The sequence below is a fragment of the Pan troglodytes genome, chromosome 7 (genome assembly GCF_028858775.2).
Source record: "Pan troglodytes isolate AG18354 chromosome 7, NHGRI_mPanTro3-v2.0_pri, whole genome shotgun sequence".
NCBI lineage: Eukaryota > Metazoa > Chordata > Mammalia > Primates > Hominidae > Pan > Pan troglodytes.
Window position 1 is genome coordinate 134,879,437 of NC_072405.2, and position 15,664 is coordinate 134,895,100.

General features: G+C 47.8%; 1 protein-coding gene across 14 annotated transcripts in view; it reads right to left on the minus strand.

Annotated features, from left to right (window-relative positions):
- Window positions 1-161: 161 nt before the first annotated feature.
- MTSS1 (MTSS I-BAR domain containing 1) overlaps window positions 162-15,664 on the minus strand; it is a 177,625-nt gene continuing 162,122 nt past the window's right edge. For 3 of the 14 annotated variants that reach the window (XM_063816552.1, XM_054657467.2, XM_009455888.4), the window contains 6 exons: window positions 14,998-15,095; window positions 12,141-12,351; window positions 7,041-7,235; window positions 5,592-5,765; window positions 5,104-5,266; window positions 162-3,059 (listed from right to left, as the gene is read on the minus strand). In XM_063816552.1, coding sequence (XP_063672622.1) covers window positions 2,359-3,059; window positions 5,104-5,266; window positions 5,592-5,765; window positions 7,041-7,235; window positions 12,141-12,351; window positions 14,998-15,095 — 1,542 coding nt within the window. In that variant the 3' untranslated portion in view covers window positions 162-2,358. Of the gene's footprint in view, window positions 3,060-5,103; window positions 5,267-5,591; window positions 5,766-7,040; window positions 7,236-8,073; window positions 8,194-12,140; window positions 12,352-14,997; window positions 15,096-15,664 lie in introns of all 14 variants that reach the window. The other 11 variants (XM_054657468.2, XM_009455889.4, XM_001151047.6 and 8 more) reach the window with 6 other exon arrangements.

Here is a 15,664-nt window from a genome sequence, read left to right on the forward strand (position 1 = left end):
CTAGAACTGTTTTCAAATAGTTTCAGGCAACTAATGATCTTATAGCCATCACAAAAATATTTTGTCACTTTTCTACGTAAGCTCAATTTGAGTCCCAGTCCATCTTCTAACATTTGACTAAGACCTCAAACTGAATTGTAACAAGACTTGAAATACAGGACTTTTTTAATCTAGTGGTTCTTTATTTATAACGTAGGCTGAAGCAATTGTTACAATGTAGGAGGGAGACACATTACACAATTGTTATTTATACAAGTTTAGAACAAAAAACTGCACAGGGAGAGGTCAACTCTCAGTACAAACTAGCAACTAAAGCACAATAATTTACTGTTAGAAACGATTTCTTTATTTTTAGCTGTGACACTGCTTTTACAATATGCAAAAACACAAGCAGAACTACCCAAGGTGTGTTGTCACATTCTTTCTACATTGAATTTGGCAACATTTTATTTATTCAGATTATACTAACGTTTAAAAACTAAACAAGTGAAAAGCTGTACCAAGGTACAGTTACATCCATTTATTTCAAAGGTTTAAAATACCACTTTTATCTATTGTGATTACCTTGCAGCGATTTCTGCTTTTGCAAAAACCATCTCAAGCATCATATGCACAATGCATCAGCTACTTTTAGTCATCAAGATTGGTGGGCTAAACCACAGGCACTACTGTTGTTTATATTCTGTAAAAGGAGCTTGTTTTTCAAAGAAAAAAGCTTAAATAGTTTCTAATAATCATGCCTTTGCTTTAAAGCCGTAACATAAAATGTCCTTGAGCAATCGCAGCAGTGTTCAATGTTAATATATAGAACAATGACCATACGGTACGTTACTCTCACATCCAATGCAGTTATGTGTTAAAGCATAAGATTAGGTAATTGAGGGTTAGAGCCAACAGGAATCTGCAGGGTGTATGAGACCCACCAAACTCCTCCTCTGCCTTGAGAGGGTTCGGTCAGAAATGTGCCCTGTTATGACCTGACTGCTAAGGGACTTGCTTGCTTTCTTAAACACTATTGTCTTCAAATGTGATCCCTTTAAATCTACAAATCTCTGTTGGCTTTAGGGGATGGGCAGTATAACAAATTTAACTTCCACTTAGAAAAGACAAATCCTTTCCAAAAAACATTACCCAGAATACAAAAAAAGGACAGTATAGTGGTCAGATTCCCAGTGACAATAAAGAAATCCTCCTCTCTTCAATGTTTACTGTGAAGCCAGTTAACTGCCATTTATTTGAAAGAAGAAAAGAAAAACAAGCCCCCAGATTGGTAAACACATTGGCAAGTTGCTAGACTCCAAGCTGGCTACCCTTGTCAAATCCGTTCGAGTTTTTTCAAAATATTTGGGCTTTTTAACGCACCCAGCCTGCTGGGCACAGTTAAGTAAAAGGCATTTACTATAATCTAAGAATTCCCTGCTATCATTATTTTTAAATGTTTTCACACTTTTAAAACTGCCTTACCCTTTTGGATGTATTTGGATTCCATAAAGGTGAGTACAATCAACGAGAAACTGAAGTGGGAGATTCTACGACTGCCCAGAGGCAGCAGCATGCATGGGGCTGGTTGTGGGTGCTGTGTGCAGTCCAGAGGAATCGTGGGAGAAAGGAAGTCCTTAAACACCCTACAGAAACAAACACTGCAATCCAGTATGGCTTATTCGGATGCATTTACCATGAAGCTACCAGAAGAAATTCAACCTACGAGGCTACTCTTAAATGTAACAGGATCGGCTATGTTGACGATGTACCCCTCCCATGGCCCTCCCCCCAATCCCAACACAGTCTACCATTTCCAGATTTACTTCACTCTGAATATTGCTCATCAATTGTTACTCCTGCTCTTTTCATCCAGAACATAGTATATTTAAATGAAGATTTTACCTCTTACCCATTTAGTTTGTACATTAAAATAACTTGCATTTGCTTCTAAGCTAGACTATTACAATGCATCTACAAAAGCTTGTGGGGAAAAAAAAAGAAGAGTGAAGTATAGTAAATCCTTTTCTAAAATTAACTACTTCGTGATTCCCCTGCCCCAACCCCCCTTATGCATTTAAAATTTTACAAAGACTTGTAAAAAAGTTAAATGGAATTTGGCACCTTCAGAAAAATCAAAAGGGAAACTAAGATTAAAATGTGCAGAAAGAAAATTGTCAATATTTACAAATTAAAAGATCAAGATTATGTCAGTTACATAGGTTGGTTTTAATTCTTATCTAAAGGTGTCGAGTACTTTCAAAAGAGCTATATTCCGAGTTGCCTACAAAATCTTTTATTATAGATTGGAATGGATCAAGACAAATTAGGTTTTATTAATGAAACAGTTCATTCCCCACCGGTGCATTTCTTGTGAGCCTAAGAGAAGCGAGGGGCCGAGCGATCGTTTGTCGTGGTCTTCTTCAGTTTCACGCCCCTTCGGATGGCGTTCAGCATGTCTTCTCCTTGTGGAGTATCCCTTGGGCTCAGGTGTGCAGGGTCACTCTCTGGAATCTGGCCTGGGGAGACAGTGGCACTTGGGGGTTCCCGTTCCTGGTCTTCAGCTTCGCTTTCTGGAATTGCCTGTCTGTGCTCCTCAGGGATACTGGGCTTCGGGCCTGGAAGTGGAGGGTTAACGGAAGCTTGGCCGCTCCACATTGAGGAGGGCATGCTGGTGACACCTTGGGGGCCCTCACCCACAGATGGCGACTCAGGGCTGTGCTCCCCCCGCTCTTCTGGCCCATCTGGAGGGGCTGGCAACACCCCTGGGAGGTCTGGGACGGTTGGGGTCTTGACAGGGATCACGGGTGTCTTGATGGGGATGGGACCAGCTCCAATGGTTCCCCGGCGGACAGAAGGCTTGGTGGAAGGGGTCCGTCGGATAGTTGCAACCCCTGGAGTGACCATAGCAGGTCCCAGGGTGGTGGGGAGGCCAGCAGTTGAGGCTGGACGCTTGGCTTGGAACATCCGTCGGTAGGACTGGCTGATGTCGCTGTTTCTTGGAATGGTGGAGGACTTGTCGAACTCCTGCTGATCTGCCTCCTGGTCACCACTTACAGAGAAATAATCATAATCTGAAACTGATTATAGGATTTGATTAGACATATTCAAGACAGCAGCTGTGCTTCTTTGATTCTTCTGGGCTGGGAGGACAAAAGGCACGCAAGGCAGGGTACACACACAGTCTCATCCCAAGCTTCCCCCAGGCTTCTCTACCATCTTCAGAAAGCCTCACCAACTAAGAACTCCCTGGCAGGGATCTTTGCTTTGTTCACTGATGTGTCCCAAGTACCTAGAACAGTGCTGGACACGGTAGGCACTCAAATATCATCAATGGGGAAGAAGGTAAAGCTGCTAGGCTGCAGCGAAGCTACCTGCAAGCATCTCTGGGAGGAATAAGGGGGATGAAAGAAGACAAATTCTCCAGTCCAGAATTCAACATGAAGATCAAACCTCAAATAGACTAGCCTAGGCTATAACATCTCCCTGATAATTAACTGGAGAGGCAAGGGCTAGACAAAGAACAAAGCTACTGACAGTGAGTCCCTGACAATAAGGGACAAAGACAGTTTCCATCAGTGTCATGTGCTCACTTCCTTGTAAGACCAATCTCAGGATGATGTGGGAGCTTACAGATTAAGCAGCTCACAGCCCTGATTCTGAACCACCGTACTATTGATAATTTGGGCTGGATAGTTCTTTTTATGGAGGACGTGGTGGGGAGGGGCTGTGCTGTGTGTTCTGGGATGTTTAAGCAATATCCCTGCCCTGTGCCCACTAGATGCCAGTAGTACCCCTCCAGTTGTGACAACCAGAAATGTCTACAGACATTGCCACATGTCCCCTGGGGAATAAAATCACCCTCCAATAAGACTCACTGTCTTAGAGGTTTTGAATGATGAATGGCATAGCTTTTGGTCAATTATCATAGATATATTCTAGCTGTTAGATTTTCATCTTGCCTGACTTGTGTGTGCAGTGGACTTGAGGATGAGGGAGGCAGGTTTGATAGAGGATTTGGCTGGAATAGGTTAAGAACTTGGGCATTACACTCTAACACACTTAGGTTCAAACTCCAGTTCTACTTATTGGTTGTGTGAATATGAGCGAGTTATTGAGCCTTAATTTCCACTTCTGTAAAATAGGGGTGAAAATACCTACCCCATAAGTGGCTGTAAAGATTAAATGAGAAAATAACCATAAAGTGTGTAGTGCAAAGTGCTAAAACAAAAATGAAGCTATTCCTTTGAGACAGGGTCTCGTTTTGTTGCCCAGGCTGGAGTGCAGTGATGCACTCATGGATCACTGCAGCCTCGACTTCCCAGGCTCAAGCAGTCCTCCCACCTCAGCCTCCAGAGTAGCTGGGACCACAGGTGTGTGCTGCTACACCTGGCTAATTTTTGTATTTTCTGTAGAGACAAGAGTTTTGCCATGTTTCCCAGATTGGTCTCGAACTTCTGCAGCTCAAGCAATCTGCTCACCTCAAAGTCCCAAAATGTTGAGATTACAGGCGTAAGCCACTGCCCTGGCCTGAAGCTGTTCTTATTACAGCACATGTCTCCATTCAAATTGGAGACTGCTGTATATGATGCTGCAAAACGCAAAAAGCTGTGAAAGTCCAGATCCCTTTATTTATTATTATTTTTTTTTGAGACAGAGTCTTGCTCTGTCGCCCAGGCTGGAGTGCAGTGGCGTGATCTCGGCTCACTGCAAGCTCTGCCTCCTGGGTTCACGCCGTTCTCCTGCCTCAGCCTCCTGAGTAGCTGGGACTACAGGCGCCCGCCACCACGCCCGGCTAATTTTTTTGTATTTTTAGTAGAGATGGGGTTTCACCATGTTAGCCAGGATGGTCTCGATCTCCTGACCTCGTGATCCACCTGCCTTGGCCTCCCAAAGTGCTGGGATTACAGGCGTGAGCCACCGTGCCCGACCCCAGATCCCTTATATGGCAGCTACCTGACAACTACAGATGAGCTCCCCAAAGCATTCCCAGATGACGAAAACAATCCTGACACCTGTTAGTTAGCGAGTGGTGGGTTGTGGTTAAAATGGACCAGCAGTTTTCTATCTCCTCATCTGGTGCTGCTCAGAAAGCCTAAGTGCACACCCCAGGCTGCCTCGTACCTTGGGAAGGGATGGTGTCCTCAGAGCAGCAGGGGGTGGTTGTCTGGGTGCTGTAGCCGCTGGAGCACTGAAGCGAGTCCCGGCTGCTCCTCTGGGTGTCCAGCTGCAGGCCCCGAGACAGGGCCAGGGCCAGCTCCTCACAAGCCTCCATCTCCTCACCAGGCTGCAGGTTGGAGGAGAGAAATACACAGGTGGCTTTAGGGGGGGCCTCAACGGCACTTCTGTCCTGCCCCCGTGAGCACTACATGTCTGTGGGGCCAGGGGGCTATTGACTTGCTTGGGTCCCACTCTGACCCTAGAAAGTTCTGCCTCTCTCATTCCCACACAAGGTTTTTTCCCAGGGACTTTGCTGTAGAGCAGGAAGTCAGGGAATGGAGCCCAGGTCCCTCCAGCTGCAAGGCTGCCTTGGCCCCCCAGTTGCTGGCCAGAATGTGATCCCCAGCCAGGCTGAGGTGGCCCCAACCAGCTATTGAGAACAAGAGCATCACCCTGGTGGCAGCCGATACAGTCATGCTCCGTGGTCTCTGAGCCTCCTCAGCTGCTGCAGGTGGGCCGCTGACGGTAGTGGGTCCTCCCCCGTTGGGGTCTGGTTCTCGCTTCTCTTTGCGGCGCTGCAGGGTGTTCACCAGAGGCTGGTCATAGGGCCCAGGCTTAGCCCAGTCCTATGCAGAACAAGTGCGGTCAGGAGCCAGGGCCTCTGCCTCCACTGGAGGGCTGCGGGGACCCCATAGACAGCTCCCCAGAGAAGGCAGCTGGGCCCCTTAAGGGGAACCTCCGGCTGGGACAAGCCACAGGCCCTCTGCATGCCCTCTCCAGGCTCTAAAGGGCAAGGAATGGAAACCCTTTGGGAGCCCCCTGTGTACCTCCCTTTTCCTCGTCTCTGCCCAAAGATTAAAAACCCTCACCCACCAGGTGGCAGCAGGAGACCCGGCAGCCACCTAACAGGTGACCGGTGTAAGCTAAGGGGACCCACCAGTGGGCAGCACATCCTGCTTCTCCTGTCTGAAGGGACCAGCGCTCCTTAACAACCCAGATGGCTTCCCGTTAGGGGAATGGCCACCAGCGAGCACTAAAGCAACATCAGCCCTTCTCCCTCCATTCCCAGGAAACCAGCCTCAAAGGGCATGGCAGGCTCCCTGCCCTCTCAAGCCCTCAGAAGGAAAGGAAGGCGCCCAGGGGCAGTAGAAAGATTCCCAGGAGCCTTGAGAGGCCCACACCGCCTGTGAGGGCTAAAGTCAAAACCTGCTTAAAATGCTGGCAGCCAAGGGGCCTACTTTTCAAATTAGGGTCCTCCTCTCAAAAGAGAGCAGATTATCCTCCTGGAGGAGCATTGATCGGACTTGCTAGGGGATCATTTTCAAAGTTCGTCTTTATATTAAAGCAAACATGTTTGAACACTCAAGACTAAAACTAAAGTCTGCATGTACTGTTAAGTTCAACATGATCATCCCAAACCTGCTTTGGGTTATGGTTCTGTTACCACAGCCCAGCAGGGAGCTCATTAGGGAAAATGGGAAACATGGCCAGAAGGAAAGTCCCCCCTAGACCCCCTAGAAGCTCTGATCATGCTGACACCCTCAGGTGGCCCCCGGGAGGGACCAACCCACAGATTTCAACTTGATGCAAAACTGGGCCTTTGGACTTGGAACTGCTACTGCCTGCGGTGCACACTGCACTGCCGTCCATCAGGGATTGACCAAAGTCCCCTGAAGGAAGACCCTCAGCCCCAGCTACCTGTGGAAATTGCTGTCTTAGAGCTGCCGGCTGCTTTCTGCTTCTCCCCCAATGGGAGTTTCCTGAGGGAGAGGCATTATGGGGAAGAAGGCAGAGTGTGAAAGGAAGGGGGTGAGGGGATAGTCGGGGTGAGGGGGTTGGAACAGAAGAGGGGTGAGCACAGAGGCAATGACGGGGAGAGGAGGAGGGGGAGAGACACAAACCTTCCAGCTAGGGATCTGAGATGACGGGAACATGCCGGGCCCAATGGTGTAATAATGAGCGTAGTCTGGAAGGTGGACAGAGGTGACCCGAGGGAGCAGGCGGGAGGCAGGCAGGCAATGAGGGAAAAGGCCTGCACCCGTGGGCCCCACGTGGGACTCACTTGATAAACTATAGTGAGAAAACCCGTTAGACAACTGGAAACAAACAAAAAAAGGGGAGGGGAAAGGAAAAAAAATTAATATAACAGGATGAGTGCGGAGATACAAAATGGCATTGACATTCAAGGGAGGGGAAACCTGAATATCTATAAATAAAACAAACATTGGGGCTCTGCTGCTCACCGATGATCTGTGATGCAAGAGAAAAGAGCCGGGGTGCAAAGAATGCACATCAGTTTGACAGCAAATAAGCATCTATGTTTGACCTACGTTTTAGAAGTTTGGAAATTGATCAGTGCCCTCAATTTGTGGCCTTGTCAATGGTTTTTGATAATGTAACTAATGAAGCCTCACTTAATGGTGATAGTGATTTGCTCATTTCATTATGCAAATTTAAAAATTTCAAAGCATCTTCAAATGAATCTGTTCATTCTAGGTTTCCAAAATCATCGCATTGCTCAGGAGCACATTCTCAATCAAGGGCAGGGGGGTGGGGGTGCAAACTAAAAAGCGGAAAAGCACACAGCCTCTGACACAGTGACATGGCTCATCCAACGGTCTGGTGGGTGGCTCGGGAAGGGAGGGAGGAGGATGGACAGGCACGCAACACCTGGTCTGGGAGAAAGCCTTCACACCTCCAAATTCCCCATACCCCTTCCTCTCCCTTGAGACAACCATGTGGTCATTGTCCAGCAGCCAGGCACTCATTCTAGAAAATGCCCTCAGCCTTGTCCCACCCTCTGTCCCCAAGAGGAGCCCCACTCTTGGTGTCGATTCTGAGCTTCCAGGTTGCCGCGGCTGTGAGGGCTGTGTGAGCAGCAGGCAGGGGGACCAGGGAGAGTGGGGCCGCTGTGGCTGCCACCCGGGCGGTCACCTTCTCTGTGGACACCCAGGCACCCATGGTAGAGCCCGAGCTGACAGAGGTGGGGGAGCTGCACTCGCTCACTGACTGGCAGGTTTCCGAGGCTTCGGAGGAGGCCGAGCTGGACGAGTTCTGCAGCAAGGGAGGGGCCACACGAGGGGACCAACAGAAACCGAGCCACACACCACCAAAATATAATAAATAAAAAAAGGAATGGGGATGGGAGTGGGGAAGGGCACACACAGAGAGAAAGAGACAGACGTATACACAGAAGAGGGGAGGATGAGAGAAGCAGAGGGTTAGGGTTACTTTTCCCCCAAAGTTGCATCCATGCAGAGGCTTTCGAGCCCTTGAAAAGAAGCGTGCGACCCGGCCAGCCCTAGGTCACTAGACTGTGGGTCCCCAAGGACACGGATTTGTGTGTCTTTTGCTGGGACCCAGAAGCATGCCTGGCACCGAAATATCTGGTCATGGCATTGGGACTTTGTGTTCTCTTGGGTGTTTCTTCACGTGCCACAGGCCCAGGTCCCCAGGGAGGCCCTGCCTGTCACCTCTCTTATGTGCACAGGTGTTATTTATTGCATGAGGGCGGACCCCAGCTCGGGCTTTTGCTACATGTCTGCCTGGAATGGCTCGACTTCCTGGAGTCTCCTTTCATCAAATGCAGCCTGTGGATCCATGAGGGGTGGTTTCCAGCTATGAAGCCTCATCAAGATAGACTTTTAGGTTTCTCATCCTGGAGTGTGATTTTGGGGTTTGGGGCAGTGAAGCCCTCTGGTCAGCACAATGTTTCTGGTGGCCATTGTGGGGTGGAATGAACCATCTCTGGAGAGGTCTCATTTGGGAAACCATCTCTTTACGCTGATCTGAATGGAACCCCAGGTCCCTGCTGGAGTCCTAGTCAGCCACGGCATGCGCTCCCAGTCTGGCTTCCTGATGTTCAGCTGGGGCAGGGACTGTTCCTGTGACCTCACCTACACCCGAGTTTCTTCTAGTTCTGGACCTGGCACATGGCTGGTGCTCAAAAAATAATGAATGAGTGACAATGATCATCTCTTTCACTAAGTTGGGTCTCCTGGGCACTGCTTTGCATCCATCCAGGTACTTGCTTTAAATTTTTTCACTGTTAACTGCAATCTCTGGCTTAACCTCAGTTTGTTTAAATAAGCTGACTCCTCTCTATTGTAATTTATCTGAAAGTGTTCCTGTATTCACCATCAAGGAGGCCAGAATCATATTTCTGTCCCCTTCACCTACAAAAGAAAGGTCCCTACAAAGGAAGAGAGATTTCGCTTTCCTGTCCTGTAAGGGCAAGAAGCCAATCAGACACTCAACAATGTGTGGGGCTCAGTGGACCCAAAGCAAGGAGAGACTCCACGGTGGACGGACATCCCAGCTGCACTCTGAGCTCGGTGTCTGGTTAGCAGCCCAGGATTTGAAGATGGAAGGTTTGGATTTAAGTCACATTTGTGCCATTTCCCAGTCGAGAAACTGTGAACTTAAAAAATTTGAGGTTTAGAGGGCTTTATCAACAAAAAACAGCCAGATGTGGTGGCTCATGCCTGTAATCCTGGCACTTTGGGAGGCCAAGGCAGGAAGACTGCTTGAGGCTAGGAATTGGAGAACAGCCTGGGCAACATAGCAAGACCTCATCTCTACAAAAAATAAAAAATATAAAAGAGGAAAGGAGTGAGGGTTGAAAAATTGCCTATCAGAGACAATGCTATTTGGGTAATGGAAATAGAAGCCCAATCCTCACCAGTATGCAAGGCACATGTATTCTCAGATCTAAAATAAAATTAGCCAAGCATGGTGGCACATGCCTATAGTCCCAGCTACTTGGTAGGCTGAGGTAGAAGAATGGCCTGAATCCAGGAGTTCAAGGTTACAGCGACCTATGATCCCGCCACTGCACTTCATCCCGGGCAACAGAGTGAGACCCTGTCTCAAAAAAAACGAACAAAAATAAAACAATAAAACAGTAACCCACCGCAGGACTGCAGGTTCAGATTTCTTTGGAATTCTGCTCATTTTTTATAAAGAACCTCTTGACTCAGATGGAATAAATGGCTCTAGGGTGAGACCCTCATTGAAGACATGGCCCCACTCCTGGGCACAGATGGGTGAGGGCACAATTTGAAGAGTGGAGGGAGGTAAACCAGAGAATTCTGAACAAATTCCATCACTCGGCTTTCATCTCAGACCTGTGTTACTCAGTAGAGAAATGAAGGGCTCCTGCGCCTCCTAGATGTATGCCCCCTTTCTCCCTAATAAAGGGGAGGTTACTGCCTTCAGGAGATTGTACCCTCTGGCTAATGTGATCTGTACAATGACCTTCAATTTCCCCTTTACCTTATAATAATAAGCAGTCGTAATGCCTTTCTTAAAAAATAAAAATTCTCTATTAAGTTTTGTAGCATCCCTGAGCTCATTAAAACTACCCTAGTGGCCGGGCGCGGTGGCTCATGCCTGTAATTCCAGAATTTTGGGAGACTGAGGTGGGCGGATCACCTGACCACCTGACCAGCCTGGCAAAAGCCCACCTCTACTAAAAATACAAAAGTTAGCTGGGAATGGTGGCGCGTGCCTGTAATCCCAGCTACTCGGGAGGCTGAGGCAGGAGAATCGCTTGAACCCAGGAGGCGGAGGTTACAGTGAGCCAACATTGCACCACTGCACTCCAGCCTGGGGTGACAAAGCGAGACTCTGTCTTAAAAACATAACACGACAAAACAAAAAACTACCCTAGAGTTGCTAGCCATGCATGTCTTGGGCACAGGTTTTCAGATTTAAGTAAACCCAACATGCCCTCTTCTGCTTCCCTCCATGCCATGGGAAACACTCTGTTCTACCCCATCCACACTCACAGTCTTGGAAGGGAAGGCTGCAGCACGTGGCCTCTCCTTTTCAGAAAGGGGCGTCAGTGCACACTACTATGTTAATTTGTCAATTAAAAACACACACACAATTATGCTGCACACTAGAACAGCCCGGAGGAACTGCACATTCCAGCCCTCCTCCCGACCCTTTGCCCTCTCTGCTTGTGAGCAGCACATATGGTTTAGTGAAGCACACAGCAGGGAAAAGCAGCTCCTTACAGACCGAGCCAAGCACCCCAGGTGGGACACGCACTCTCAAGCACTCTCAAACTATAGCCGTGGCTCTTGGCTCTGAGTGCGTTTAAAATTGAGTGTGTATCCAAGGAAGACAGACAGAGGCCACAGTCCCCCAGGATGGCTGAAAAATGCTAATGGAAGCGCTGAGCTGTGAGGAGAGGAACGCAGAGCTCTGACATGGGTTTCCCAGCAGGTGGGGCTGTGGGGCACCCAGCATTCTGTATGTAGAGCTACTTGCCAAGTTCAAGGCCGACACCAACCCAATGACACTAAGGGAGAGAGGACAGAGAGAGGATCACATACATTGATGATGCACATGAAGGGTGTTCAGATGCCCTGGCCAGCTCCTGCGTTCTGCTCCAGCTGGAACCACTGGGCTGGGCTGGGCCTAGCACCATTAAACCCAGCTGTAGTTGAAGAGATTCTGCCACACCTTCCCTTCCAGAATCTAAGTGCCAACAGAATTATGTGCAGAAGCTCTGATGATTCATTCTCATTCTCAACACAGATTGATAAAAGGAACCTGAGAGCGCCAAGGGATGGTATCGGAAGCGCTATTCAACCATAGAATCTCAGCCATTCAGGGAGAACCTGAGATGTGGGGGAGGAGGTGTCCCCATTGTGCCATGCCCTTTAATTATAGCATTTAATTATGCCAAGCTGGGCACTTACAGGGATGCCTGAGAGTGGTCAAACCTCCTTCAATCCATCTACTTACGTGAGAGCTCCCCAAATCGGTGTGGTAATGCAACCATTACCACCATGGAGACAGGCTTCAAACCCACTTATAGCACCTCTCCCTTTGGGGGAACAATACATCTAAAGATGAGAAATTAAACCAGAGGTTTCTCAAGTCAGTGGGCAGGGGATTGTCTAAGCCAAGGTGCTTCTTTGGTTCTGGCCACTGATGGTGGTCAGGACACCAGGTGTGACAGCTGCTCCTGGAGCCAAGGGCACCCTTACCTGGTTGGGGGCCTCTGGCGGCATGGGGGATGGTGACTTGGACTGGAAGGCATCCTGGGATATGAATCCTGAGTCGTGGGAGGACACGCTGGACAGCCTCACAGGAGCCTGCTGGGCCAGGTTGGAGCTGCGGTAGCGGTAATGTGAGCTGGGGGAATGCGAGTGGGAGCCGCTGGACCGGGAGTCACTGCTGTTGACACTGTTCAGGCTGCTGTGGAGGACAAGCGGGGGTGAGGGGTGGGCACGGAAGGTAAAGAAAGGGGAGCAGTGGTAAGAGGAAGGAGGGGAACAGACGAGGAAGAGAGAGAAGCACAACATAATGCAATTAGCTCTCTGCCCTGGAGATGCAGTGCAAACCACAAAACACGTTTTCAAAACACCAAATCATGAAGGTAGTCAACAAAATGCTTTTCCAGGTGACCCAGGGGGAAATACAGCTGCCAGGACTCAGGTCTCCGATGGTAACCATGTGGCATTCTTACGAGGGAGGTCTGGGGTTCTAAAACGTCAAGTGCGCCCAACTCTGCTGCTTCGCCTACCACCAAAACGAGGGGAGCTGATGTCAGTAGCAAGAAAAGGGACAGGGCTAATCTGCCTGCAGGAACCATGAGCCTGCAGCAAAAGTCCACTGGGGCTTCAGCATGACTGGAATGTTCTTGGATGGACCATCTGGGTCCACATGACCAAGGCCAACCCAGCTAAGCACTGCCGATGGATTTGCTGAGGTGATTTCATCCTAGCTGAGTCTGGTCAAGCCCGCTGTCAAGAACATCAGCAAATCAACTCACTGTGTTGGTGTGCATGTGTTTTACCTTTTAACAAAGTGATGCTTTAATTAATGTTTTTACTCTGACCCCAGCTGTTTCTGTGTTAAAATATCTGTGGGTCTGGCACAATAGCACACTTGGCAAGAGGCAGGCAGCTTTCAGCGACTAAGGGCAATCAATGCTCAGCTGTTTGCTCTTGAAATGGCACAGTAAACAGGATGTCAAATAATGACACACCCGCTCTGGATTTCTGTCTGCCTTCCATCTCCACTCAAAAGAAACATGCTCCTGGCCGGGTGCGGTGGCTTACGCCTGTAATCCCAACACTTCAGAAGGCCAAAGCGGGTGGATCACCTGAAGTCAGGAGTTCGAGACCAGCCTGGCCAATACGGTGAAACCCCGCCTCTGATAAAAATACAAAAATTAGCCAGGCATGGTGGCAGACACCTATAATCGTAGCTACTTGGGAGGCCAAGGCAGGAGAATCACTTGAACCCAGGAGGCAGAAGTTGCAGCGAGCTGAGATTATGCCACTGCACTCCACCTGGACAACAGAACGAGACCCGATCTCAAAAAAAAAAAAAAAAAAAAAAAAAAAATGCTCCACATTCTGTATAGTAACTTAGATCATAAAAAGCAGAAAACAGACTCCCATGGTCCAAACAAACGGAGCTGAAATAAAAAGAGCAGTTGTAGAGGCAGCAGCAGGGATGAAGTAAATAACTAGGGCTGAGATAGGAAAAGTCATGGTTTCCGCTCCTAAGTCTGCAAGAGACTCTGGCTTGCAAAATCTGGCAGCTAATAAGGTACTCAAGGGCCGTGTGACTGTTCTACACTAGAATTACTTGGTGCAAATGTTCAGACAGACATAGGGGAGCATGCTGGAGGAAATCGCTGCAGTGAGGAATAAATATCATGATTTTTGACTTTCCCCTCCAGTCAGCCAGAAGGCGGCAGTTGGGGACCGACAGTAAAGCTCTCAGCAACTCCACCCCGGCAGCCTCAGAGTTGCAGATGTCAGTGCAACATGGTTTTCTACTCAAACTAAAATTATAAGGAAGAAAAAAACAGCCACGCAACTTTGTTTTACACTAATGAGAGATTTTTCTTGGCAACAACAAAAAGGTCTCTCTTTCACTCACACACACACACACACAGTCGACGAAAGATAAGAAACAAACCAATATCTTCAGGGGGCAGAATGTCCAGGATGCAGCGTCTTAGGTCTGAACTTCCTGCTAAGTGTATAGTGTACAAGCTCCGCAGTGAAAGGAAATAGGCATCAGCGTGCACCAAAACATCACCATAGACAGATTGAGCAGATCCATCCTGCCCTTTACTCTCAAAGGAAGTGGAAACTCATTTGGCTTTGAAAGTTAAATTAAAAGAGTAACAGGACTACTATACCAAGAGAGATAGATGGTACATCATGCTTCCATCTTTCAAGGAGAGAAAAAGAACTTTCCTACTCGGCAAGCCAAGAACTGACTTCTAACAGAAAATTGCTAGACAACAGTTTTGCAGATGGCAGAACTATTCCAACAGATTTTGTTCCAATAGGGAACAGTACTAATTAATAGAGGTGTGGTCGTGGTAGCGGTGGTGGTAGTAGCAGTGACTGACAGAGCAAGAACTCTATTTACTTTATGAAACCCTGAAACAAAAATATGGGGTGAAATGAGGGCATAAGCCATTGTTACTTCCTTCGTTTGTTCTGGCAACAGTGAGATCAGCCTGTGTAAGAATCAACCCAGGTTCACCATTTTTTAGGCCTTAGAAGGTTTTCACTCTGCTAAACAGGAAAATCAAATGTGAGCTCATAGAATGGGAAAATCCCTACAACATACAAGTGAGAGAGAATAAGCTACATCCACAAGTCAAGGGCTAATGGGGTTTTCTTTCTGATCCAAAATTAATCCAGAGACTAAAGAGCAAGACCAAAATTATGACCATTCTTTCAGCTCATCATCCCCCTATTTCCTGTTTGAGAATGAGCCATTCTGAGAGATAAGGACTGGCTCCATTGCTCACATTAGCATAAAGAAAAACGACCCGTCCTGAAAGCAAGAGTGGACCCCGGCTTCACTTACCTGCAGACACTGGACTTTCTGGACATGGTGGTGCTGGGGGAAGAGGGTGGCGTCTGATACGACCAGCTGTAATCAGAACCTTTCAAGTCCAGAATCACCTAAGGGGACAGAGCCAGCTGGGTGAATGAGGTGCTGAGAAGGGAAGCGTTAGCCATCAAAGCTTAACATCCACCAAAGCATCAAAACGCTGCCATCGTGGGGGTGGGAATGAAAGCAAAACACGTTAAAAATTTTTTTTTAAATTGAAGAGCCACAGTACCAAATCCATCAATGTCATAATCCTTCTACTGAGAAAGTAAAACTATAATTAATAGGGAGAAGGAAAGGCAGGGAAAAGGAAAATCATGAAATATCAGTCGAGAGAGGGAGAAATACAGTGACCAATTAATAATTTATAAGAGCCATTTACACCCAAGGCTAGAATTTACAGGATTTTCCTCTTGTAATGCCATAAAGTTAATCATGGTTCCCAGACTTGTTGGTAGCGCATTTTAACCACTTGATATTCAGTGGTCATTTCTGCCCTATTTGACCAGCACTAGAAATTTTAAAGCCTGACAGAATCAAGAACAAGCCAATTCTTTCACCATTATTTCTATATCTGTCTCCATTGCTTGACAGAGGGCCACATGAGTATAAGGTCCACCTTTCATTCACATAAGAAGCA